The sequence below is a fragment of the Odocoileus virginianus genome, chromosome 24 (assembly GCF_023699985.2).
Source record: "Odocoileus virginianus isolate 20LAN1187 ecotype Illinois chromosome 24, Ovbor_1.2, whole genome shotgun sequence".
Lineage (NCBI taxonomy): Eukaryota > Metazoa > Chordata > Mammalia > Artiodactyla > Cervidae > Odocoileus > Odocoileus virginianus.
Window position 1 is genome coordinate 11,474,315 of NC_069697.1, and position 25,561 is coordinate 11,499,875.

General features: G+C 38.4%; 1 protein-coding gene and 1 non-coding gene across 6 annotated transcripts in view; both read left to right on the forward strand.

Annotated features, from left to right (window-relative positions):
• The window catches only part of TMTC2 (transmembrane O-mannosyltransferase targeting cadherins 2), a 392,263-nt gene that overhangs the window by 284,286 nt on the left and 82,416 nt on the right, over positions 1–25,561 (forward strand). For 4 of the 5 annotated variants that reach the window (XM_070454287.1, XM_070454291.1, XM_070454289.1 and 1 more), the window contains one exon: positions 18,362–18,443. The exons of the other annotated variant lie outside the window; for it this stretch is intronic. In XM_070454287.1, the coding sequence (XP_070310388.1) occupies positions 18,362–18,443 (82 nt within the window). The remainder of the gene's footprint in view (positions 1–18,361; positions 18,444–25,561) is intronic. 5 annotated transcript variants of the gene reach the window in all.
• LOC139031010 (U6 spliceosomal RNA) lies at positions 7,148–7,250 on the forward strand. Its single transcript, XR_011483440.1, has one exon. It is a non-coding gene; the product is annotated as a U6 spliceosomal RNA (small nuclear RNA).

Sequence of the window (25,561 nt, forward strand, 5' to 3'; positions counted from 1 at the left end):
GGAAATTAAGACCATGAAAGAGTGGGAACCACACTCTCCACCCAAAGACTGGCCTTCAGGAGTTTCTCCCTCTCAGGCTAATCCACGTTGGCTTCCAACAGGTCATTGAAAGTACTACTTATAGTGTGCCCATCAGTTCAGAGCTCCTAATTTGATGAAGACTCTTTGGGAGGTTGATGTCTAATGAGTTCTGTGAAGACTTCATGGCACATTTACCAATTGAGATCAAGAGGGCCTGAGATGTTGACAGTGGTAATTTAGACCTGAGCTGAAGACTGTTAAGTAGACTATTAAATTGTCTATCTAAAGGCAGAGAAGTTCAGACTTCCTATTTTCCATCTCTGTGTCACCTCTGTACTTGATTTTTTTCCTATTTAGTGACCCACTTTTTCTTGCGATCTTACACATTTTCTCTTAAGAGAGAGAGAAAATCTTATTCTGTAATAATGCCAAAACACCCATGTGTGTGTGCTTCTCCCGCACACTCTGCTGAGACTTGGGAAGGATCCAGTTTGGAGATATGCTTGTCATACACATTTATACATACAAACTCATTCTCCTGGTAATCTGCCAGTCTCTGACCATTTACTGTGTGTGTGTTTTCCCTTTTTGCCTGGATTAAAGGTTCCTGTAATTGCATATGTGCTACTTCTGGTCACTTCACACTGGAAATTAAAGTGAATGAGCTTTGCTCACTAAACAATGCTTATTAAACATTGTTTAATATTTAATTTCAATAGCTCTTTCTTTGTAAGTCACAGAAATTTATTATTCACAGAAGGTGACTCAAGAATCATTAGACTAGCAGAAAGTAGAAATTTGGTAACTTGTGTTATTAAGTAACCTTATTTTTTCCAAATACATGGGTTTTGAGATGGTTGGTATCAAATGAACCTTTGTTAGCTTCAGGGCCTTTTAATGGTGTTAAAACAAGGAACGTTTTCTCCATTAGACTGACTTTCTAAATAACTTCCTGAATTTGGATATTGTCAAGAGAACTTGTAAGCCACCAGAACTTGGACTGAGCAGGTACTCTGCTGTCTCGATGCTTGGCCAACTTTTTCTCTGTGAACCAGCTGAAGTATGATACCTCCTTTTTGAGACCTCCCCTCCCTGGACTTGCTCAGACACAACAGATTCTTTGGTCTCTGTGTTCTCCTTAGGTACTATGTGCAGTGAGAGCCCTTTTAAGTATGATCTTGCAATTGGTAAAGGCCCATTTCCAGAGTTACCATGGTATTATTCAGTCTATAAGAGCAAGAGTCATCTCATAATCCAGCACCTGACACTGTGCTTGGCAAACAGTGGATACTCTCTGAATCTCTGCTGAGGGATGGAGGGGGTGGGTGCATGAGTGTATGGGTGGACCTACTCCATAAAACTATCTTTAAATAGCATAATGATTCCTCATAATAAACTTCTGGACCAGGTCAATAATGTAATACCTTAACTTTGAAACCAGATTGTCTCTGTTTGAACCCCAGTTCTGACAAATCAAGCTTTTGTGCCTTGGACAAAGTAGACTAATCTCACTGTCCCTCAGCTTCTTATTTTGTAAGACAGACAATAATAATATCGCAGGTATAGTACAAGGATTTAATGTGACAAGACACAGAAAGTGCCTGGAATAGCACCTGGCACGTAGTAAGCTGGTCTTACAGTGTTTCTGTTCTTTTCTTATAACCTGTAAAGAGAAAGTAGAATTGCAATGTGCTAGGACATCAGACTCCCAGAAAAATCTGTCTTGGGGAAGCAGAGATGAATGGAAACTTAATTACGCTTGACAAAGATCAGATGGCCTTGTGCTGTGAAAGGATCTTTGTTCATGTCTTCTTTGTTAGGAGTGTGGCGGAAATAGGAAGCTGAGGTCACAGTAAGACCTCACCGATGCTGCTATTGGAGTCTCCTGGTTTCAGCTGATATTGCAGTGTCATAAAGCCATTGTTAACTCGTCCGATTTAGGTGAATACTTGTGAGAGGGAAACAAGAATTAGGGTAACTATAGAATATTTGTCCAAACCAGGAAGGGGTGGCTATTATTTTTACACTATAACACTGGACACAGAGTAGTTTCAGGCAAACCAGAATTACTTCTGAGAATTATTTACAAAATGAGAAGCACAGTATACTATTTCGATATGCATGTAGTCTGGTTGGTATAAGAACCTTTCTAGGACATTTTGGCTTCCCTGATAGCTCAGTTGGTAAAGAATCCTCCTGCAATGCAGGAGACCCTGGTTCGACTCCTGGGTCAGGAAGATCCACTGGAGAAGGGATAGGCTACCCACTCCAGTATTCTGGCCTGGAGAATTCCACGGACTGTATGGTCCATGGGGTCCCAAAGAGTTGGACACGACTGAGCCACTTTCACTTTCAAAATGTTTTACCTTTGATAGGACTCTTTACCTTAAAGTTCTTTCGGAAGAAAATAAGGGGGTCATTCATTCCAATTCCATTTACTTTTGTTTGTTAATAAATTAAAATACAGTGGATTTTAGGTCTTGGCTACTATGGCCAGTCTCAGTGTCAGCTGGCTGGATCTAGGGGAAAAGGAACTGGCATTCCTTTTCTCTGTCATGGATTGAAAAGCAATGGAAGCAAAGGAGTATGATGTGAATTAAGAGCTTAAATTTCTTTAATCTGAATTTTTAACCAATGATGACTTCCCTGAATTGAACTCCATTTTTTAAGCCAGTAGAGTTTAATCAGTCCATATCCTTTGACAATTGAGAAAAGCAAAGCCTATTCAAATTAGTGGCTTTCCTTGGTGATTCCTCTCCTTGGTATCAGAACCAGACTAGAATTCAGGTTCCTGGTGCACTCAGATGGTAAAGAATTTGCCTGTAATGCAGGAGACCTGGGTTTGATCCCTGGGTTGGGCAGATCCTCTGGAGAAAGAGATGGCTACCCATTCCAGTATTCTTGCCTGGAGAATTCCATGGACAGAGTAGCCTGGTGGGCTATAGTCTGTGGGTCACAAAGAGTCAGACACGACTGAGTGACTTAACACTTTCTGTGACTGAATCCAGTGCTTTTATTCAGTATACTGGTTCAGTCATCAAAGAAATTTACATTTAAATAAATTAAATAACCCTCTCTATCCTTACTGCTGAAGATTTCGACAAAAAAAAAAGGTATGAAATTAGGGAATTATTTACATCTGGCTTTATCTTTTTGTGAGAGCATTTGGATTTTAGAGTTGTGGCAGCCTGCCAGTGACAAATGGAGGTGCAGAGATCGCCTCCCCGTCATCCACTACCTTTTATGGTGTCAGGGGATTGCTTGTTCTCCTTTGTGACCCAGCTGCAATGCAGCTGTTGTTGGCACTCCTGCTTCTCCACTCTCACAATGCAGCTTTCCTAACCATCCCCTTGGGGTTTAACTTCTGAGCGCTAGTGTCAGCTCTGAACTCTGTGAGCCAAGGCCGCCTCTTGGGGACCAATCAGCGTAGCAGCTTTCCATGCCATGGCTAAACAGTTTAGGATGGAGCAATCCAGCAATTTCTCATGACAAACCAGAAGCACCCATTTGCACAAACAGTGCAGCCGAATGGTTGGAGTTGTTGCAACAGCTCAATCTGGGGGCTTTCCAGTGACACTGATTCCTGAAACAGAGATCACATGGACCACTTTATCCATCTAAAGTGTCCTATTAGTGTCTAATTTCTGTGAACTTGTGGTGCCATCTTATGGACCACGGAAGGCTAATTGAAACTGTGGTTTCTTTTCTTTTCCCCTTGTATAGAGGAGGTATTGACAAAAGTGACAGGGGTGACATTCTGTTTATCGCTCGAGCCTCATGATGTTGTCAGATTTACCCACTGAAGCCTACACACTCTATCATGGAGGCAGCAGGACTTCCCAATAAAATATGAAGCGTGTTTTCAGTATTTTCTTTTCCAAAATGTTTAAAGTTTTCATGCATTTATGACTACCTACCATGCATCTGGCAGCTTTCCAGGTGGTGCTAGTGGTAAACAACCCACCTGCCCAGGCAGGAGATGTAAGAGTTTCAGGTTCGATTCCTGGGTCAGGAAGATCCCTGGAGGAGGGCATGGCAACCCACTCCAGTATTCTTGCATGGAGAATCCCATGGACAGAGGAGCCTGGAGGGCCACAGTCCATAGGGTCACAAGGAGAGGCAGACATGACTGAAGAGACTTCACGCACACAGCATCTGGCCCTTGGCTAAAAGTGGAGTCACTCAGTTGTGTCGACTCTTTGTGACCCCCTGGATTATAGCCTGTTAGGCTGCTCCATCCATGGGATTTTCCAAGCAAGAATACTGGTGAGGGTTGCCATTTCCTTCTCCAGGTTATCTCCCCAACCCAGGGATAGAACCCGGGTCTTCTGCATTGTAGGCAGATGCTTTTACCCTCTGAGCCACCAGGGAAGTCGTGGCCCTTGGCTGAGTGTTGACTAAACCAATCTCCTACAGTGGTTTACGATTAGAAGAGATTACATGTGGGAATAGGTATGGGGTATGGTAAGGGTCACAACAAAAGCAAGAATCAAGTGCTCTCTTAGGGGACCCAGAAGGAAAAGACTCAGTTTAAAGAATTCTGAACTGGTTGATTTTGGCCTTGGTTATAATTGGAAAGTTAACTAAGAATTCTAGAATTTTGAGCTTTTCTCTTTTAATTTTCAATTCAACTATGAAAAGGTAAATCTACACATTAATCTTTATTTCCAGTTCCAATTTATGTTTTGATTTTCCGTATTCTTTTTCCAAACACTCAATATGCCTCATTCCCTTCTACTGACATGATCACGTCCGCTCTCCTTCAGAGCCAGACATATTGACTTAGGGTATCATTTTCATCAACTCTCTCCCCAGACTTACCCCAACTCCTTCTGGCTTCAAGACCTATTATGCCGTAAAAATATAAAAATACACCTTACTGAACTTACTAGTGTCTGATCTCTATGTCACTAAACCCACTGGGTGTTTTTCAGAAATTGCCATAATTGACTACTCATGTCTTCTTGAAATATTGTTTTACCTTAATTCAGTTCTCTTGATTCAGCCTGACTAACAAACCACATCTTTGACAACTTAGATGTCTCAAAGGTACCTCAGTCTGTACAATTCTCAGAACTGAGCTGGTGATTTCCCCCCTTAACCTGGTCTTTTTTTCCATTGTTTACCTACTTTATCTTGGTTTCAGGATCAGAAACCTTGAGGTCATCTTTGTGACCTCCATCTCACACCCTCTCCCTCTCCTATCCATCTTGTAATCCTATCTGTATTACCTAAATATCCCTCCTGTCAGTCCACTAATCTTCCTCTCCATTTTCAGCCCATCACTCTCTTTTAAAAGCCTGGATTAATCTGCCTGCTTCCCTTCTGTTCCCATTACAACTGTTATCCACACAACCTTCAGAGTGATATTGACAAAACAGATAAGGACAAATTCCTTCATGTAATCTATCTGCCAGGTGGGCTCTGCCTTCAACCTTTTCGAGTAGCCCACCTCTATTCCTTCTCTCTGGCTCCCCGACCCTGGCTTTATGCAGTGTTTTTGCCACTGAGAACTTACCTTTGTTGTGTCTCTACTTCACTTATTTTTGTCTCCCTTCAACTAATCAATCACACAGCTCCCAGATTTTTTAGAGCAAGCACCACTTCCTTTTGGAAGACTTTCCCAAGTACTTCAGCTACTTCTAAGTGAAATTCACATAGAATATTATGTTGTACTCATAACACCTACAGTTTTGGACTCTTCATGAAGGCAAAGGTTGTCCCTAATTCACCATTCTTATCCTAGTGCTTAACACAGTCCCCAGTAAATATTTGTTGGATTAAGGAAATAAATGAATAAATTTAACAGATTGCTGAAAGTTCACTGTTTTCATTACAAACATATTTTTCTATTTAATTTATTCATCAAAGAGAAATTCTGTGTACTATTCTGAAGTCTAAATATAGCTCATTTTGATATTTAAAAATGATTTCATAATTCTAAAGTAAAATTTTAGGATATATGTATCTGCAATTTAATTACAAATGTGTTTAAAGAAAATTGCTACTTCACCACAACATCCTCAGACATTTTAATAATAAAATATTCTCATAAATTTATTTTATAGATGGGAAAGAGTTTTAACTTATCGAGTTTAGGATAGCAATGCAATGTAACATCCTAAGCAATTTGTCCAGATAGAGCTTAAGATGTGGTTGTATCCTATCAAATTAATTATTTCCTACTGAACTGTTATTGTAGTATGTGTGGATGACCTCTTTAAGCTTGAAGGGAAAATATGCAAGTGAACAAATGTAGAAAGGAAGTAAAAATTTGTTATATAACAGGATATCTGAATAAGCTAAACATCTTTCATTATGTAATGTTTTAGAAATTGGCTATTTGTATTAATACCTTAAAAATCTTAACTTTTTTTACTCATAAATGTCAAAGCTGTATAGAAAGCAACATATAATTTATTTTTTACTAATATTTAAAATACTTGTGAAAGTCAAGCTACTTATTTTAAATAGTTATTTAAAATATTTTTCTTCTCTTTTACTGAAGCCATGCTTTAAATAGAAGGCTTGTTTTGTTTTTGTTTGGTTTTGTTTTTGCCCTTTTTTCTTTTTTTTGCTTTCCTCTTGGCGTTCTTGCAAATTTTCCTTTAACTTCTCAGGGAAGCTACCAGATATCTGGTGTTTTTGCCAAGCCTTGATCTGTGACTTCCTCTCTGGTCAGGCTTTCTGAATTAGTCCTCCATACTCTCCTGCTCTAGTGTCTCAGTCAAATAGGAATTGCTTATTCCACTACACATGCACCTTCCTACCAACACTTGCTCTCAAGAAATCTTTTTCCTGTGTATAAATGATACCTGCATTCACCTAGGTGCCACAAGCCAAAGCTATGGAGTCATCTTTTGACTCCTGTTTTTATGTCATACCTACATCCAGTCTTACCAGTCATATATCTAGAAGATATTCCACACCTAACCACATCTCACTGGCTCCTCTGCTTTTACCCGAGTCTTTGCCGTGGAGTATTAACAGCCTCCTAAGTGGTCTCCCTTTTTCCTATGCCTCATGCAGTCAGTTTTCCAGTCAAGATCTCAGGTTTTTTTGTAAAAATATGTGAGATCATGTTGTGCTTCCATGGTGTTCCTTTCTAGTTAAAAGAAATTCCAGGGCTTTCTTCAGCAGGACATACACTAAAATTGAAATGATACATAGAGGATTATCATGGCCCTCACACAAGGATGACATACATTCATGAAGTGTTCCATATTTTGTGTAGTTCCCATATTTTGGTGGCTTTGCTGGTTAACACCAAAGAAATGCTACGAGTCAAAGCAACATGTGACATCCAACATTGAAACTGTGACTTTTACTACCAAAATAGAAAAGTTAACTCCAGGCTCCTTACAGTGACTACTTTGCCCTACACAATCTGATCACTCCAGTCTCTCACACTCATTTCCTGTGATTCTTTGTAGAGTTTACTCCCCTGCCGCCATATTGGTTTTCTTGTTAGGTTTTAACATTCCAATCATGCCATGTCTTTGCATGGTTCACTCACTTCCTTTACTTAGGTTGCTTTTCCAGTGTCAGCAGAGACTTTTCTTGACGACTTTCTCAAACTCCATCCCACCTGCAGTGTGTGTTGCTCTCTCACATTAGCTTGTGTTATTTTTTTTTACCAGACTACTCTATACCAACAGTGTCACTGCTCCCGTGTGAACTTATCATTCCACCACTCGAGTGTGAACTACAGGAGGGCAGGAACTTCATCTTGATTACCAGGACTGTAACATAGCATGGCACATCAGTTCATTTCAGTTCAGTTGCTCCATCATGTCCAACTCTTTGCGACCCCATGAATCACAGCATGCCAGGCCTCCCTGTCCATCACCAACTCCCGGAGTTTACTCAAACTCATGTCCATCGAGTCAGTGATGCCATCCAACCATCTCATCCTCTGTCGTCCCCTTCTCCTCCTGCCCTCAATCCCTCCCAGCATCAGGGTCTTTTCCCGTGAGTCAACTCTTCACATGAGGTGGCCAAAGTAGTGGAGTTTCAGCTTCAACATCAGTCCTTCCAATGAAAACCCAGGACTGATTTCCTTTAGGATGGACTGGTTGGATCTCCTTGCAGTCTAAGGGACTCTCAAGAGTCTTCTCCAACACCACAGTTCCAAAAACATCAATTCTTCAGTGCTCAGCTTTCTTTATGGTCCAACTCCCACATCCATACACGACCACTGGAAAAACTATAGCCTTGACTAGATGGACCTTGTTGGCGAAGTAAAGCAGGAGTTTAATCCATTTCTGTGTAGTGAAGTGTCACATCTCTGAAGAATTCCATTTCCAGTGGATGAAGTTGTTCTGTGTTCTCAGGACATTTAGTTTGGCACTAATGCAACAGTATTTTTTTAATAGTTTACTTTATGTGCGTACTTCCCTCAGCATCAGTCTTAAGATACCAGAGAACGAAACCTCTCATTCACCTTTGAAATCCAGCAGTAAAATGAGCCAGTGATACAGGTAGTGCTAGCCTCCCATTTAAAATACTCTTTAATTAAAAAAAAAAAACCAATTAATTAGAACATAATTATGCAGCATCTTGCAACCTGCTTATTTCATTTAGCAATGGATCATAAAATGTCTTGTGGTTTAAATACTTTCTACAAAATCATTCTAATAGATACATATTTCATTGAAATGGCATGTGGTTAACCAAGTCTATGCTGGTAGACACTGAGTTTGTATAAACAATGCTGCAATGAAAATAAATAGCTACCTCTTGGAATTTACAGGTATTTCCTTAGGACAAATAACTAGAGATAGAATTGTTTAGCCAAGTGTGTCGGTGACTTAAAAGTTCAAATTACTCCCAGGAAGATCTTACTATCTTTTACTATACTTTAGCTGTGTGTTAGCTGAGTGCAGTTTCTAATGAACCATCAGGAATACTGAGTTCTGTAATTTGGGAAACTTTGCTGATAGATGAATATTAGCATCTCAATGTATTAATTTACCTTTTAGGCAAATAGTATATTGCGTAAATGTAACATATCTTCTTTAGGGATATCGGCCCTTATATTCTGGTATTAGCAAGCTGCTGATTTGTGCCTATTGCTCATGTAACATGTTTGACGTTGAAGCCAGAATACTAGCCGCATATGGGTGACGTACTTTAACTTCTTTGAATGAAATCCAGTCTGCTGCAGTCTTTCATCCCACTTTGTCTGCCATTTCATTTCAGCCAGTTTTGTGGCCTCCTCCCGTCCAGAGGTTCACCTAAATCTGAAGGCCTATTGGTATTCCAAAAGCTAGGAAGGAAGCTGCCCAAGTTCACTGGGTCTGAGCTAATTCCTCACCTTGAAGTCTGATGGCTCTGCAGTGGGACCTGGGATGGGTCTCAGGGAGGCTTTGCTCAGGCCTGGGAGTTGTGGCTCTGGGCCCCAGCCTTGCCCAGGTATGCCCCAGACCCATTTCTCCCTGCTGAGGTCTCAACACTTATTCTGGTGCTACCCCTGGACACTGAGAGGTCACTCCCTGTCACCACTGACTGCCCTTAATTTGACATGTGTTTAGGCTTAATGACAATATATTCCAAGTGTCTGTAAAATGGCTTCTGCTTTGGGACGTTTAGGAAAAGAGATCACCAAAGACCTGACAATTATAGATGGTGAAACCTGAGGGACTATTCAGTGAGAAACACAAACTATTATCAGTAAGCTATTTAGCCACATTCATTTTTTTTTTTTTTTGTAACATTATTCTACTATTTTTAAAACTTTCCAGAAGAAATAGTATTCTGCCCCTAAAAAAATGAATGTCGTCATCAAATTTTGGGTCCCTGATAATTTGGTGGTAAATATTGTAGTAGTATAATAATAAAGTATTTCATCCTGAAGGTTATCATTGCCCTTGCCCCTTCATTTTGCCTTTAATTAGGGTTATCTTTGGCTGATTATGCATAATGACTTAGAGAGGGACTTTAGAACTAAATGCTTTGATGTAAATCATCTTCATTAGTAAGATTTAACTCAACTGTTAGATTTTTAAAAAATGATCTATTTCTATCAAACAATGCGTCTTCTGTTTGTAAATGAGAACCTTCACAAATTATTTTTTCAAGGCTGTTTTGTTGCTTTTCCTTTTGCACTCAAACTATAATGCAGCTGTAAATAACAGGTTTACCAAACTATATATAAGCTTTTGGGCTTCCCAGGTGGCACAGTGGTAAAGAATCCACTTGACGATGAAGGAGACACAAGAGGCATGGGTTCAATCCTTGGGTGGGTGAGATCCCCTGGAATAGGAAATGGCAACCCACTCCAGTATTCTTGCCTGGAAGATTACATGTACAGAGGAACTTGGCACTGAGCATGCACTAAGTTGCATATATGCTTTCCCGTGCTCAGTCATGTCCAGCTCTTCGTGACCCCATGAACTATAGCCCACTAGACAAAGATTCCTCTGTCTATGGGATTCTTCAGGCAAGAATACTGGAGTGGGTTGCCATTCCCTTTTCCAGGGGAGAATCCAGGTCTTCTGCAGGCCAGGAGGATTCTTTACTACCTGGGAAGCCCATATAAGCTTTTAGATCCATTTTATTGGCTGCTTCCCTTTCTTATTTCTTGTCCATGTAGATACATATTTGAATGAATGACCAACAGTTACCATGGTCAGACATTCCCCCAAAATAAACACTAAATGTATGAAAGTGACTGCTGGATCACAATTGCAGAAAGAGACTCTTCTACAGTAAACTTAAAGCAACGTCTAAGTAGGAGTAGGGTGACCTAAGGAAAATCCTCTGGTTTATTTTTTATATTATTCCAATGGATGTTACTGGGTTTCCTAGTTGACTCAGTGGTCAAGAATCTGCCTGCCAATGCAGGAGACGCAGAAGACAGGGGTTTGATCCCTGGGTCAGGAAGGTCCTTGGAGAAGGAAATGGCAACCCATTTATTCTTAGCTGGAGAATCCCATGGACAGAGGAGCCTGGAAGGCTGTACAGTCCATGAGATTGCAAAAAGTTGGATATGACTGAACACCCATGCCCACAACTGATGTTCCTACCAATGCTGAAGACACAAGTAATCCCTTTTTGAAATATAAATATTTGGATGAGAATCAGGCTAGTCTGAGGACCACTTTTTATGGTTTATCGGGAGGCTTGGGTTCAATCCCTGAGTTGGAAAGATCCCCTGGAGGAGGGCACAGCAACCCACTCCAGTATTCCTGCCTGAAGAATCCCCATGGACAGTGGTGCCTGGCAGGCTGCAGTCCATGGGGTCGCAAAGAGTTGGACACAACTGAGCCACTAAGCACAGCACAGCACAGACCTTGGCTCATGTGACAGTTTCTACATGTAAAGTGGAGAAATTACTGCTTTATTCTTAGCTCTGTTCAGTTCAGTTCAGTTCAGTCAGTCATGTTCGACTCTTTGCGACCCTATGATCGCAGCACGCCAGGCCTCCCTGTCCATCACCAACTCCCAGAGTTTACTCAAACTCATGTGCGTTGAGTCAGTGATTCCATCCAGCCATCTCATCCTCTGTCGTCCCCTTCTCCTCCTGCCCCCAATCCCTCCTAGCATCAGGGTCTTTTCCAATGAGTCAACTCTTCACATTTCAGCCTCAGCATCAGTCCTTCCAATGAACACCCAGGACTGATCTCCTTTAGGATGGACTGGTTGGATCTCCTTGCAATGCAAGGGACTCTCAAGAGTCTTCTCCAATACCACAGTTCAAAAGCATCAATTCTTTGGTGCTCAGCTTTCTTTGCAGTCCAACTCTCACATCCATACATGACCACTGGAAAAAACCATAGCCTTGACCAGAAGGACTTTTGTTGGTGAAGTAATGTCTCTGCTTTTTAATATGCTGTATAGGTTGGTCATAACTTTCCTTCCAAGGAGTAAGCGTCTTTTAATTTCATGGCTGCAATCACCATCTGCAGTGATTTTGGAGCCCCTCCAAAAAAAAAAAAATCTGACACTGTTTCCACTGTTTCCCCATCTATTTGCCGTGAAGTGATGGGACCAGATGCCATGACCTTAGTTTTCTGAATGTTGAACTTTAAACCAACTTTTTCACTCTCCTCTTTCACTTTTATCAAGAGGCTTTTTAGTTCCTCTTCACTTTCTGCCATAAGGGTGGTGTCATCTGCATATCTGAGGTTATTGATATTTCTCCCAGCAATGTTGATTCTAGCTTGTGCTTCTTCCAGCCCAGCGTTTCTCATGATGCACTCTGCATATAAGTTAAATAAGCAGGGTGACAATATACAGCCTTGATGTACTCCTTTTCCTGTTTGGAACCAGTCTGTTGTCCCATGTCCAGTTCTAACTGTTGCTTCCTGACCTGCATATAGGTTTCTCAAGAGGTAGGTCAGGTGGTCTGGTATTCCTCATCTCTTTCAGAATTTTCCACAGTTTATTGTGATCCACACAGTCAAAGGCTTTGGCATAATCAATAAAGCAGAAATTGATGTTTTTCTGGAACTCTTTTGGCTTTTTTGATGATCCAGCGGATGTTGGCAATTTGATCTCTGGTTCCTCTGCCTTTTCTAAAACTGGCTTGAACATCTGAAAGTTCACGGTTTATGTATTGATGAATCCTGGCTTGGAGAATTTTGAGCATTACTTTACTAGCGTGTGAGATGAGTAGCTCTGTAGTTGACTGAAAATGTGACCACATGAATCACTAAGGAGTTACTATATGCTATTAAGTTATGTACAAGAAAATAGTGGTAGCCTGTTCATTTGTTGACTGATAATTATATTTATAGAATATTTGAATGGCTATAGATGAAAAAGTGAAGTCTTAAGGGAGTAATCTTGTTTAGAGGACAAAATTAGTATGCTACTTACATTACAAATATATATATGCAAGAAGGTAGAATCTTAATATTTTCAAGTCATTCAGTAAAATAGCAATTCTGAGCTATGGCATCAAAACACACTTGTGTGTAGGGTAATAGATATATGAGTGATTTGCTACTAAAAATAAGTAAAAAGATTGGTGTATGGTTAACTTTTTAAAATGAGACAGTTCAAGCTGAAGCCATTGATAGTATACAATTCTCTCATGTTTAATATTACTGAGTGCTTCCTTAAGTAGGAGCTCCAAGTTTGGGAGGAGTTGTGTTTGTGTAAATATTACTATATAAGTATCTGTTTTTATATTCCTTCATTTTGTAGTTGGAAAAAGCATTGATCAGCTGTCAAAAGAAACTGTTTACCTTGTATATCTGCTCAGGTGGGCACCTGTTTCTGAGCAGGGAAGGTAGCATCCAGTTTAATTAGAAAACAAAAGAAATGTGCTGCAAACTAATCATATACTGTAGAACCCGCTACCTAAACTTTACTGAATATTTATGTTAATATGTATGTTTTACTGCTGCCAATCAGAAGAGGACCTGACCAAGCCTAGTTCTGATTGAGGATGCTTTTTTTCATGAATTTAAATGATACTAATCTTGAGTCTGTGTTTTTCATCCTCAGTAAAGTGCTGCAAACGTTTTAAGTCAGGAAATCTGAAATCTGTAGTAATGTTGAAGATGTGAGCTGGAGAGTCTTTTATTTGAGGAAGGGGAAAGTGATAGGAATGGGAGACATTTTATAGGAAAATTGTGAAGCTTAGTTTCTACCATGACATAAAGTTCTACAAATTATTTTTGAATTTTGGTAATTAGGAACCAGATGGTGGCCTTCAAGGTGGAAGGAATGATTTTTTTTTTTTTTTTTTTTTTGAGGAGATAGGAGTAAAATCAAAGAATGTCAGAGCTTTCTATGCCACCAAGTAAAAACCCATCTCTCTCCTTTGATCACTGTTTACTCAAGTGCCAAATTATGAAGAGAATAAAAATCTCAGACGATTATATAAAGTTGCTGAAACCAGTAATTTCCACTTGACTTAATGATTTTTAGCAACCCCTCAAAATTGGTATTATGTTCATTTTTCCAAGTGAGGAAAAAGAGGTTCATAGATGTTACAAAAGATACTGAGTCACACAGCTAAATAGAGGCAGCAAGATTCAAACAGAGGCTTGTCCAGTTCCAGGTCAGATCTCTCAGTGAGAATCAGAGAAAGTCCTTGTTAGTCCTCAGTGCTGCTGCAGCTGACTCCCTTGCTTATTGGGTCACTGTTTTCTATGCGCTTCCTGCAACTCGGACTTGCAAGGGACACTCTGTGGTTCAGTTGAATGGTTATGTCCTTAGTACTTAGTACAGCACAAGGAATTCAATAAAATTTTCACTTAAAAAAACAAATGAATATGCAGATGTGTCATAGACCTGGCAGTGGAAACCAAGCCACTGCACTCACATTTCCCTCATCTGTCACACTGACCACAGTCCCTTTTGCTTGGTTTTCTCAACCACCACAAGTGTCCAAACACCCCAAACAAGACACACAATGAGTAAGGATGCTTGATAGGAGGGGTTTTGTATAACCAGAGGCTACTCCATACGCTTGCTTGTAGAAATGCTGACATAATCTAAACAATGCCAAAAAAAACCTGCTGAGACATGATTTTTTCTTTGCTTTTTTAACCGAAGTCCCTCTAAAACAGTAATAGTGAAAAGAGTAAACTTGATTAAACTTAGTGTTACCTCACTACCACCCTTCCTGTGACCCAGTAATATGTGAGTTTGGCTGGCTTATGCATCTGGCTGAGTCTTAAGTTTTATATACTCTTCTGAGACTTTTATTTTCCATGTAAGTGGGCACTTGACTAAATAGTGATCAAAGTAGAAAGATGGGTTTTTACTTGGTGGTTTGCTACTTCCCTCAAAAAAGAATGTTCTGGCCTTCTACATATTTGTTTTGCATCTAGGAGGTGGTAGGGCTCACTGTCTTTTAATAACCTGGCTCATTTGAGTAACCTGAGATGACTGGCTTTTGAATTTTGAGTTATTTTTTAAAGCTATACATGGCTGCTTTAGCTCAGTCAGTAAAGAATCTTCCTCCAATGTAGGAGACCCGGTTCAATCCCTGGCTCTGGAAGATCCTCTGGAGGAGGAAATGGCAGCCCACTCCAGTATTCTTGCCTGGAAAATCCCATGTACAGAGGAGCCTGGTGGGCTACAGTCGATGGCGTCGCAAGAGTCGGTCATGACTTAGCAACTAAATCACCACCACTGCTGCTTTGCCAGTGGACTATACATATAAGAATTTGACTACACTGTTTACTGTGACACTGATAAGTGAGCCACTTTCTTCTCTTCTGTCCTTAAAGCTTAAGTGGAATAAAGTTCACAGACGCCTTTATATTTTTCTATAAAACATTTGTCCAGACTCTTTACCGATGATAATTTTCATTTTGTATCTTTGTTTTATTATTTTGTGCAAGTTCTTAGTATATTATTTTCCAGTGATGATTTAAAGACTGACCATGTGTTTTGAGGCTCTTTTTTAATAAAGCAAGATACAGTCTTCGTTATTCAGAACTCTATATTTTATTGCATAGTGTGTATGTATATATATGCAGAGTACATCATGTGAAATACCAGGCTAGATGGATCACAGGCTGGAATCAAGATTGCTGGGAGAAATATCAACAGGTTCAGATATGCACATGATGCCACTCTAATGGCAGAAAGTGAAGAGGAACTAAAGAGCCTCTTGATGAGAATGAAAGAGGAGAATGAAAAAGCTGACTTAAAACTCAATATTCAAAAAATTAAGATCATGGCACCCGTCCCATCACTTCATAGCAAATGGAAGCGGGAAAAGTGGAAGCAGTGACATCAGTGACATTTTATTTTCTTGGACTCCAAAATCACTGCAGATGGTGAATGCAGCCATGAAATTAAAAGATGTTTGCTCCTTGGAAGAAAAGCTGTGACAAACCTAGACAGCATATTAAAAAGCAGAGTCCTCACTTTGCAGATGAAGGTCTATATATTCAAAGCTATGGTTTTTCTAGTAGTCGTGAATGAATGTGAGCATAGGACACTAAAGAAGGCTGAGCACCAAAGAATTCATTCTTTTGAATTGTGGTGCTGGAGAAGACTCTTGAGAGTCCCTTGGACAGCAAGGAGATCAAACCAGTCAATCCTAAAGGAAATCAAATCTGGATATTCAATGGAAGTACCAATGCTAAAACTAAGTTCCAGTACTTTGACCATCTGATGCAAAGAGCCAACTCATTGGAAAAGACCCTGATGCTGGGAGAGTTTGAGGGCAGGAGAAGAGGGCAACAAAAGATGGGATGGTTGGATGGCATCACCAACTCAATGAATATGAATTTGAGCAAACTCCAAGAGATAGTGAAAGACAGATAAGCCTGTCCATGGGGTCGCAGAGTCGGACACAACTTAGCGACTGAACAATAACAACACCCTACAAATAAAATATGTTAATATTTATTATAAGCATAGAATATGCCTATCTACTGTAACAACTACTTCATGTGTATCCTTTCAGATAATTCTGTAATCATGTGAAATAGATTTTATTATCATCATATTAAAAAATAATAAATGCTCGTTTTAGAGCACTTTTAAGTTTACAAAAAAATTGAGCAGAAGATATAGAATTGGCATATAGTCTCTTATCCTCCTACACTTCTCTGGTTGTGTTAACTTGAACTTGTCTTGTACATGTTACAACTGATGAGCCAATACTGAGACATTATTATTAATTAAAAACCATAGTTTACATTAAGATTCACTCTTTGTGCTGTGTATTCTATATGTTTTTGACAAATGTAGAATGACGTGTTATCTGTCATTACAGTACTGTACAGAATAGTTTCATTGCCCTAAAAAATCTTCTGTGCTCCACCTGCCCTCTTTTTTTGTAATAGAGGAAGTTATAGCTAATAGATAAAATTATTTTCCAAGGGTCATTTAGCTACAAAAGTGTCAGAGCTGCTCTGCCTCCTGAAATCTGTGCTCTTAACTCATATCATAGACTGCCTAGTTCATTACAATTATTTAATCATTTAGGGGATCCTATCTTGGTAAGATTCTTGCTAATTCTTACTAACTTCAACAAAGGGTAATATGTGTAGCAAGTATTTTGCTTGTGCTTTCCTTTGAAGTTAAAACACTGTGAGAAATATCGCAGGAGAATTTTCAATGTTTAATTATTGGATATTTGGCCAAATGTTTCTTGTAAATTAAACAGGAGTTATTGACATGAGTAACATTAGTAAAATGAAAGAGAAAGTCAGTGGTCTGATCGGTATAGTTATCACTTGCTGCTGGAATAATGGGTGAGTAAAAGAGCAACAGAATGAACTTTTTAAGCAAAATGAATAAACAAAAAGAAGAGGTCTTTTGGAGACATGAGTCAAAGTTGCATAATATGTAGAATATTAGATTAATCATATACCTCTATCTTTGGAATAATTATCTCCTTAACAGTGGTTTAAAAAATATGTATGTGAAGGGGAAAGAAAAACATCACATGAAGCTAATGTGGTAGACAGTGTATGAATTAGAAGGAATGATCAGATGAGATTGTTTTCCTCTTCTTTAGACCCACAGCTTCCGGGCACCACCCATGACTTGCTTCCACCCAGTTAACATAGATCTTCATTTTACCCTTGCCGTACAGGACAGGGCTTTTTTAGGAAGGGTCTTCTTTGGACTGTTCTCTTAGCTTGAGTCACCCCCTTTTTGTTACTCTGTAGGCAGTTTTGGTTCAGAAGCTACAACACAGCAAAGAATGTCTCGTTTTAGAATCTGCCTGGATTATGCTATTATTTCATAAACAATCCGTTTATTACATATAAGCCTTTGCTCCTACTTTTTGCTTATTTTCTTCTGAGATTGATGGTAATGTTCACTTAAAACTGTAGCTAGGGAGAAGATCTAGCTTTAGACTAAATCCTGATGTAGGTATGTTGTAGTCCTGAGTGACAGCAGCAAGGATAAGCAGTATTCGCTTGAGATTCAACAACTTGTGACTTAGTTTCTTCCTACATAAAGTAAACATTAGGACAAAATCATCTCAAAAGCTAAAATAATCATCATTCTTTATAAAGAAGAATGAATGAATGAATGTTGACAACATAAATTGAAAGGAGAAAATAAAATAGAAAATGAAAACACATTTCCCATCATCTCTGGAAACTCTCTCATCCTTTTGGTTTCCGTGAAACCGTTTTTTCCCTTTTTTCTCTTGCTCTCCTGGTTCTCTGTGACATCTTTGATGAACTCACTTTCCCTGTCTCTTCTCACCCTGATGTTTTCCAGGATTCTGACTTCAGTCTTCTCTCTCAACACATTCTGCTTGATCATCCCATTTAGGTAAAAACAAAGCACTGCTTTTTGATGATGAGTAACAGGTAGACATTAGTCTACCTCATATGGTCCCAGGAGGTGAAGAATCCTTCATGATGTGCTGCTGAATCATCCATTTTCTCTGTTTTTCAAGGGTCGTAAGAGTGAGGCTGAAAAGTTCTTCTTGAAGGCTATTGAGCTGGACCCCACCAAAGGAAACTGTTACATGCATTATGGTGAGTGGTTGATAGTTTTTTCCATGTCCCCCACAATTATGAATGCTGATATGAGATTCAGGTTGCACCGATAAAGAACATTTTGAGAGGACATTGACTTTGCCGTTGCAGACATAACCTTCAGCTGTTGTCTTGCCTTCTTGTTCAAAGCATTCACGGTAACAAGGGCTATGCCTTATGTTTTCCCTTAGTTATTTTCATAGGACTTCAGTGGTGAAAGGTATTTTCAGTCCCTCCCCCAGTTCAGTTTGGAGTTTAAGTGAGATCTCATCAGCAAATCATCTCACTCCTTGCCTGATGCATGATATATAATTAAAATATTAATATTAGCTCTCTTTTCATTCTAAATTGCAATATACTGCTCACTGAATGTAATGTTTTGAAGCTTTAGAGGCTTAACTTTTGGCTACCAAATCTTGCTTTCTGGAAGATTTGGAGGTACCCCAGCCTCTAAAGGCCTGAGATTGGGGTTAAGGATAAAAACTGTAGACTCTAAAGGATGTGTCTTTCACCAAGTTTACCCTCAGTTTATCTTAACCAGTCCAGAATGAACTTCTATAACAACTCAGTTACACTCCACACCATCGTTAGTAGTGAGTCATGTGTTCCTTGAGGCGATGTATATAGCTGGTTTGGTGTCAGGTGAGATGTACTGATTTCTATCTTATTTGCATTTGCAATAGCTTTCAAGGAGCTGAAAAGCATTTACTTTTGTTGATCCCTTGGAAAAAGAATTTTTTTGACACTATTGACTTTGATGTGTCAAGTTATTATCAAGTAGTAAACTTAAAGATGAATGGGAATGAAATATCTTGAGGAAATAAAACTATTATATTTGTATAATATTAAATTCCTTCTCCCGTTTTCCACCTAGTAAAAATGAATCAGTGATGGGCTGTGAGTGTGGAAAATGAAAATTTTAAAATGGAGGATACTCTTAATTAACCATCAGTTCATTTGTTTGTTTATATTGTGTGTATATGTTTATTTTATTTTTATTTATTTATTTATTTATTTATTAGCTGGAGTGTATATGTTTATAAATGTAGGGTTGTGATACTTTATCTTTTCAGCATGGCACAGCATGTAATTTCATGCAACTAACTGTATCACACCCCTGACTTTCTTTCACAATGCAGTTTTATTGCCATCTTAAGATAGTAGTCAACTAGTTTAAGTTTACTGCAGAATTTAGTTTATTTTTTCAGGTTTTCTTATATGAAGTGTTTTAAATTAGGGTTTTCTCATGCATACTGTTTTGGGTATCCCTACTGAGCTAAAGTAATTCCCTGATTATTTTCTTGGAGGGCTGAAGGACCTCTTGTCATTTTATGAAATAGGTTTTTTTCTTTTTTAAATCCTGTCTTTCTGCTTGCATTTTCTGTACCTCAGACTAATTCTACTTAATTGCATTGTCTAAGCTTCTTTCCCATAATTTTATTATACACTTTAGATTTTTCACAACCAATTCCTTTAAACTTCATCATTGCTTCATTTGAAATGCCATTGGGAAAAGAAAAAAAAAACTGTTAATTTTAAGAGTTAGCTCCCTTATTCTGACTTCTCTGTCTTTACCCACTGCTAGTCTTTTAATTTATTTTTTATATTTCAATATTCTCCTGAATTTTTTTTTCCTGGGGTGGTAATAGGGAGTATTACTTGCAGGAGAAATTTTTGGATTTAGTTTTAACAGAAAATGCAATAGATTCTTTATTGTGTTTGTTATTAGGAAAATAGTGATAAATGTTCTGTAAATGCCTGTGTAAAACTAATTCTTCTTAGTATTCTTTGGTTATTTTAAAATTTTTGGCATATAGCCATTACTAGAAGTACAGTTGTTTTCTAAGGGAGGGATGACTGCATAATTCAATTTGCTTTTATGAATAGTTTCAGTATTTTCCCCCACTCTGGAATAAGAAATAGAAAGGAGTCAAAAAATGAGGCATCAGAAAACAGTAGTTAAGGCAAAATAATCTACAAACAGACAGGAAGCCCATAACTGAGTGCCTGATATTCCTGTCTCACTGTGCTCTAGTTATTTTAACATGTACATTTAAGGGAATATTAAAGTTTTTGTTTAGAAAAAGTCTGCTTCAAATAAGTAAAATTTAGAACGGAAAGGTTCTTTTAAATTTACCTAATGTAACCTCTGATGTATAAATCAGTAGATTGAAACCTAGAGAGATGAAGTTTTTGCCCAAGTTAGTTGTAAGTAACTAAATTTTGGGTCCCTTGATAACTGCCATTGCTTTTCTCCTATAATATATATTCCATTTCTTTTCACAACATTGTAAATAGACACAGTTAGATAGACACAAAGCATCTATTGTAGGCAGACACAAGGTGGCTGGGTAGGTAGATGGGTATTTTGGATTTTTCAGCCCTTTTGTGCAGTTTTAGAATGTCAAATTCATATAAATCACAACTTAAAATTCTTAGCAAAGGGTTTTTGTTAATTTTAATTTGTATAAGATGCAAAGCACTGTTCTGTTTTCAGAATGGAAGTTGTGCTATGTAGGTAATAAATAGGATGATGTCCTTTTCAGAAGGTGATGTGATGGGAAGTAGAGTATAAGAATTCTTGAAACCAAATAGTCAGATGAAACATTTTTGAGGAGGTGATATTTGAAATCTAAGCTGATATTTTAAATCTTGCAACTGTTTGAAGAGCCAGATATGAGCATTTCAGACAAAGAAACAAAGTTCAAAGGTCACAGGCAAGAACAAGCTTGTGTTCACAGCAAAGAAAGAGGCTACTATGACCAGAGCTTATTAAACCCGATGGAAAAGTGGAGGGGATGAGACTGGAGAGGAGGCAGAGCTAGAGCCCCCAAGCCCAGGAGGCTTTGTAACCAAGCTAAGGAGTTCACTTTTTATTTTAAGAGCAGTGGAAGGAACCATGTGGTGAGACAGGATTAGAGAAGGATCAGAGTAGAGCAGAGAGAACTCAATTGCTATCTCACAGGCGAGAATGATGGTGGCTTAGGCTGGAGAGTGGTTGTGGGGATGTAAATATTTATAATGAAATTATACACTTACCTTCCTTAGAAAATTCTGAGGTAATTAACAGGAAGGACCTACTTTTCATTTTTGCACCATCAATACCCAGCATATTACCAAATCACAATTATGCACAATAATTGCTGAACTCAATTAATTTTAGAATTGGATACAGGTTCCAAAACTGACTGAAAATTTGCTATGTTAAATTTTGTATTACTCCTTGTCCAAGAGGATACATACTATGGTTTTTATATCACTTTTTTTTCCCACTTACTGGTCGTGGATATTCTTTTTCTTTTTTTGGTTATGGATATTCTTAAGGGTATTTATGCCCATGGATTGAATGAGTAATGACACTTCAGCTTAAAAATAAAAGTTTAAATGAAATATTAATGTTAAATGAATACTTGTGTAATGTAAATGAAATGTTAAATGTTGTTTTGAGTCTTTTTTTTAATGCTTTTGCAAATGGTAATGAACATGCCAGAGTGGGTGAGTTTTGTTCTATTGGAAATTGCTCTGCCTGGTGATTGTGGGTTTTTGTGTTTTGGTTTTTTTTTTTTTTTTTTTTTAGCTTATTAATGGTACAGGTGACTTGGAGTATGCCATCCAGTTGGGACTAGACAGAGGATATTATAGGAGTTTGTAGTGACTGCAATGGCAATTAGAAGGCAGTATTTACAAGTGTTGTTATAATGTTATTTGTGTTTTGAACCCACTTGTTTTATGCCTTGGGAGAAGGGATTACATTAGAGATTGCCATTTTTTCTTCATGTTGACTTTCAGGGAAGAAAGCTAAGAAGATTTATAAAACTGGTTTAATAAGTTAGTTAAATGTAGCCTTGTGGTATGTATAGTCTCTGGGATTAAGATTCATCTGTAAAGTGAAAATATTAATATGGGCTTCCAAAGTTGGCTTTACCAACTCATATTTCACATTGTTACTAATATATACTTAATTTCTCACTGATCTTTCATCAGAAATTTTAAGGAATGAAAAAGAAATAGGTTTCAAACTATGCTATTGGTACTAGTATAATATATTCATAGTGCATCAAGCTTACAGTGAACTTCCATGTCCACATAAAATAAATCCTATCTGGTCTTTATAGAATTTAATTTATTAATAAGTGAGCTTTTGGTGCCTGGATGTCTCTTCTGTGCCTGTTAGCGAAGGGATTCTCCATAAATTTTCTTTTGGCTCCAACAGGAAGCTTCTGCTGAAGGAATGAAAGTCAAGACAAGTCCCTCCTTGTTTCTTGATCTTGTTTTGTGTTTTAAAGGATTACTGGAAAACCATTTTGTCAGAAAGAATATTTTATAATTTGTTTTTACAATACATAGTAAATTTGATGTAGACTGAAAAACTAAAATCAGTATGTCTGTTCTAAGGTACCTACTATGCATAAATCTGGGACAGATGTCAAGTCATTAGATATTAAGCACCAAAGCATAAGAAATTAAAAGGGAGCAGATTGTGACAAAATCTAATGAGAAGTACTTTTTTATTTAGATCTTGGGTGGTTCTTCTTTTCCTATCTATCTCTTACCCATATGTTTCTAAGAGCAAAGAGTTTAGCCTCCCTTTCTTTATAATTGATCCTTTCTCTCCGTGATGTTCATTTCCAAGGATTCAGCTATGTAGTGATGAGTCCTTTTTAAGATTTTCTTTTTTTTTTTCTTTTTTAAGATTTTCAAATTTTATTTTATTTAACTATTTGGCTGTGTTGGGCCTTAGTTGTGGCTTGCAGGATCTTTGATCTTCATTGCAGCATGTGGGATCTTTAGTTGCTGCATATGAGGTCTTAGTTGTGGCATGTGGGGTCTAGTTTCCTGACCAGGGATTGAACCCCAGGGCCCCTGTGTTGGGAGCACAGAGTCTTAGCCATGGGACCACCAGGGAAGTCCCTATAGTGACCCATCCTGATCTTCTTCCTCCAACTCAATATTTATCAGGCACCATAAGTGTTACCAGACTCAGGTCTGACTGCTTGCTGCTCAAAAACCAATAGTCCAAAGGCATGTACTGGTAGAAAGGAAAAGCTGCTTTAATCAGAAGGCTGACTATCTGGGGTGTAGGCAGACTCATGTCCTGACAGCAGCTCAGAAGATTCTGCTCAGCTATGATAGTTTTTAAAGGCAAAAGGGGGAAAGGATCTCTGAGATTCATCAAGGCAAGAGGTCAAGCTCTGCATCTTTTTCCATTGCTTGCAGGCTAGCTACCTCCTCATGATCTCTTCAGATGTTAATTTGCCTGTGTTTTCTGCCTGCAGAATTGCTAAGGGGGCTGCTGGGCTTAGAAAGCTAGTCATTCTTTAACTATTTAATCATTCATTCTTTTTTTAATCTAGGGAAAGAATCAACAGGTTAGGCAAGGTATTGTGGGCATTCTGTAGAGCATAAGACAGGAGTTAGGTTAAATGTTCTAGTGATCTCATTTCTATAAGGTTTAAGCAGAACATAAACAGACAAACAGGAAAGGGACAAAAGAGCTCTTACAAATCCTCACTTGTCGGACATTATTCTGTCCCTATGAGATTAGGGGTGAAAGTCTGTCTTTTGAAATTTCAGGCTGACAGAAGGGCACCATATTCTCCGAGTAGTAGATGTTGACATGGCTTTGTAGCATGTCTTTGCTGACAATCTTAGTTGCCTGCTTACATATATGAGCAGAAAAGTTACAATTATTTTGACACCCATAGTTATCGATTATTATGAACAATAGTGTTAATTCCTTTCTCTTGAGGCCAGTTGTGCTCAAGGTAGAGCAGCTTATGCCATGGCTGTGGTCTGGTCATCACGCAGTTAGCTTTCCCTCTGGTCGTAGTTATAGTTGGGGCTTTTTTTATGGCTCAGACAGTAAAGACTCTGCAAGCAATGTAGTAGCAACCCAGGTTCACTCCCTGAGTTAGGAAGATCCCTTGCTGAAGGGAATGGCTACCCACTCCAGTATTCTTGCCTGGAGAATTCAGTGGGCAATTAGTTACAATATCTGTAAAACAACTCAAAAATGTGTATCAGAAACTGAAAGATTCTGTGACTCTATTGTCCTGATCATTAACTACTTGAGCTTGCTCTTTTGTGACTCAGGAGGCTTGAGAAACTTCAACTTTTCTGCAAAAAAATAGGCAAGGGAGATGGAGAGATCCTTGTGCTTGGGTGGGGGTCAAGAGGGGCAGCAGGATTCTACCCAGTTTCATAAAGGTACAACAGGGAATAAGACAGGCTCCAGTGTAGACTGAAAACTGGAAAGGGAGGCACAAATTATAAAATTGGTGATTTAATTATAAGTACAATTAGTTTTTAAAAGGAGACACTGTCAACTAGGGGGACTTGTCTGGGTGGCTGGGGTGCAGGAGAGCTATGCCTGATGCATGTAATGATAAGTAGGAGTTCTCTAGACAGAAGTGTAGAAGAGAGAGGATGCAATGAAGAACATTAAACCAGAGAAAATGCTGAGGCAGAAGGCAAAGCATGTGTCTGGGAATAGTTCACGGATAGAACTAGAACCATAGTTAGATGCTAAGGGAAAACACAGGGCATATACATCCAAACTGAAGTACATCCAAATTATGAGAACTGATCATTTTTCATCTTGGGCCACAGAGAAGTGTGAAGTTTTTTTAAGTCTATAATTATCTGTGTTTTTTTTTTTAATCATTACTATCAACAAATTTAGAATCCTGAAAACTTATTATTACATTTGTCTAACATTTTATGATCTTACCGAGTGTTTTCTGACCCTGATCTTGTTTGGTCATTATTTAATCTCTGTGAGGTAGGAATGGATCACAATTACATTTGGCTAAAACAGTAGACAGTAGAAGTTCAGAATTTTCAAGTGACTTTCAGATCAGAAATTTTCAACATATGTCCATGGTGGGAGAAGAACTTGAAAAATTCAGCTCTTTCAACTTTTAAGTCCGGAACTTTCTACTGTTACCCTCATAGGCTATTTTTCTTCAGAATAATTTATATATATTAAATTTCATTTTAAAAAGTAGTCACTTTTTAAATAGTTAAGGTAGAAATAGTTAAAACATTGGGTTTGATTTTTCATCAGTGAGCATTTAAAGAAGCCTGAAAACTATTTAATGGGTTGAATTGGTGAGAGG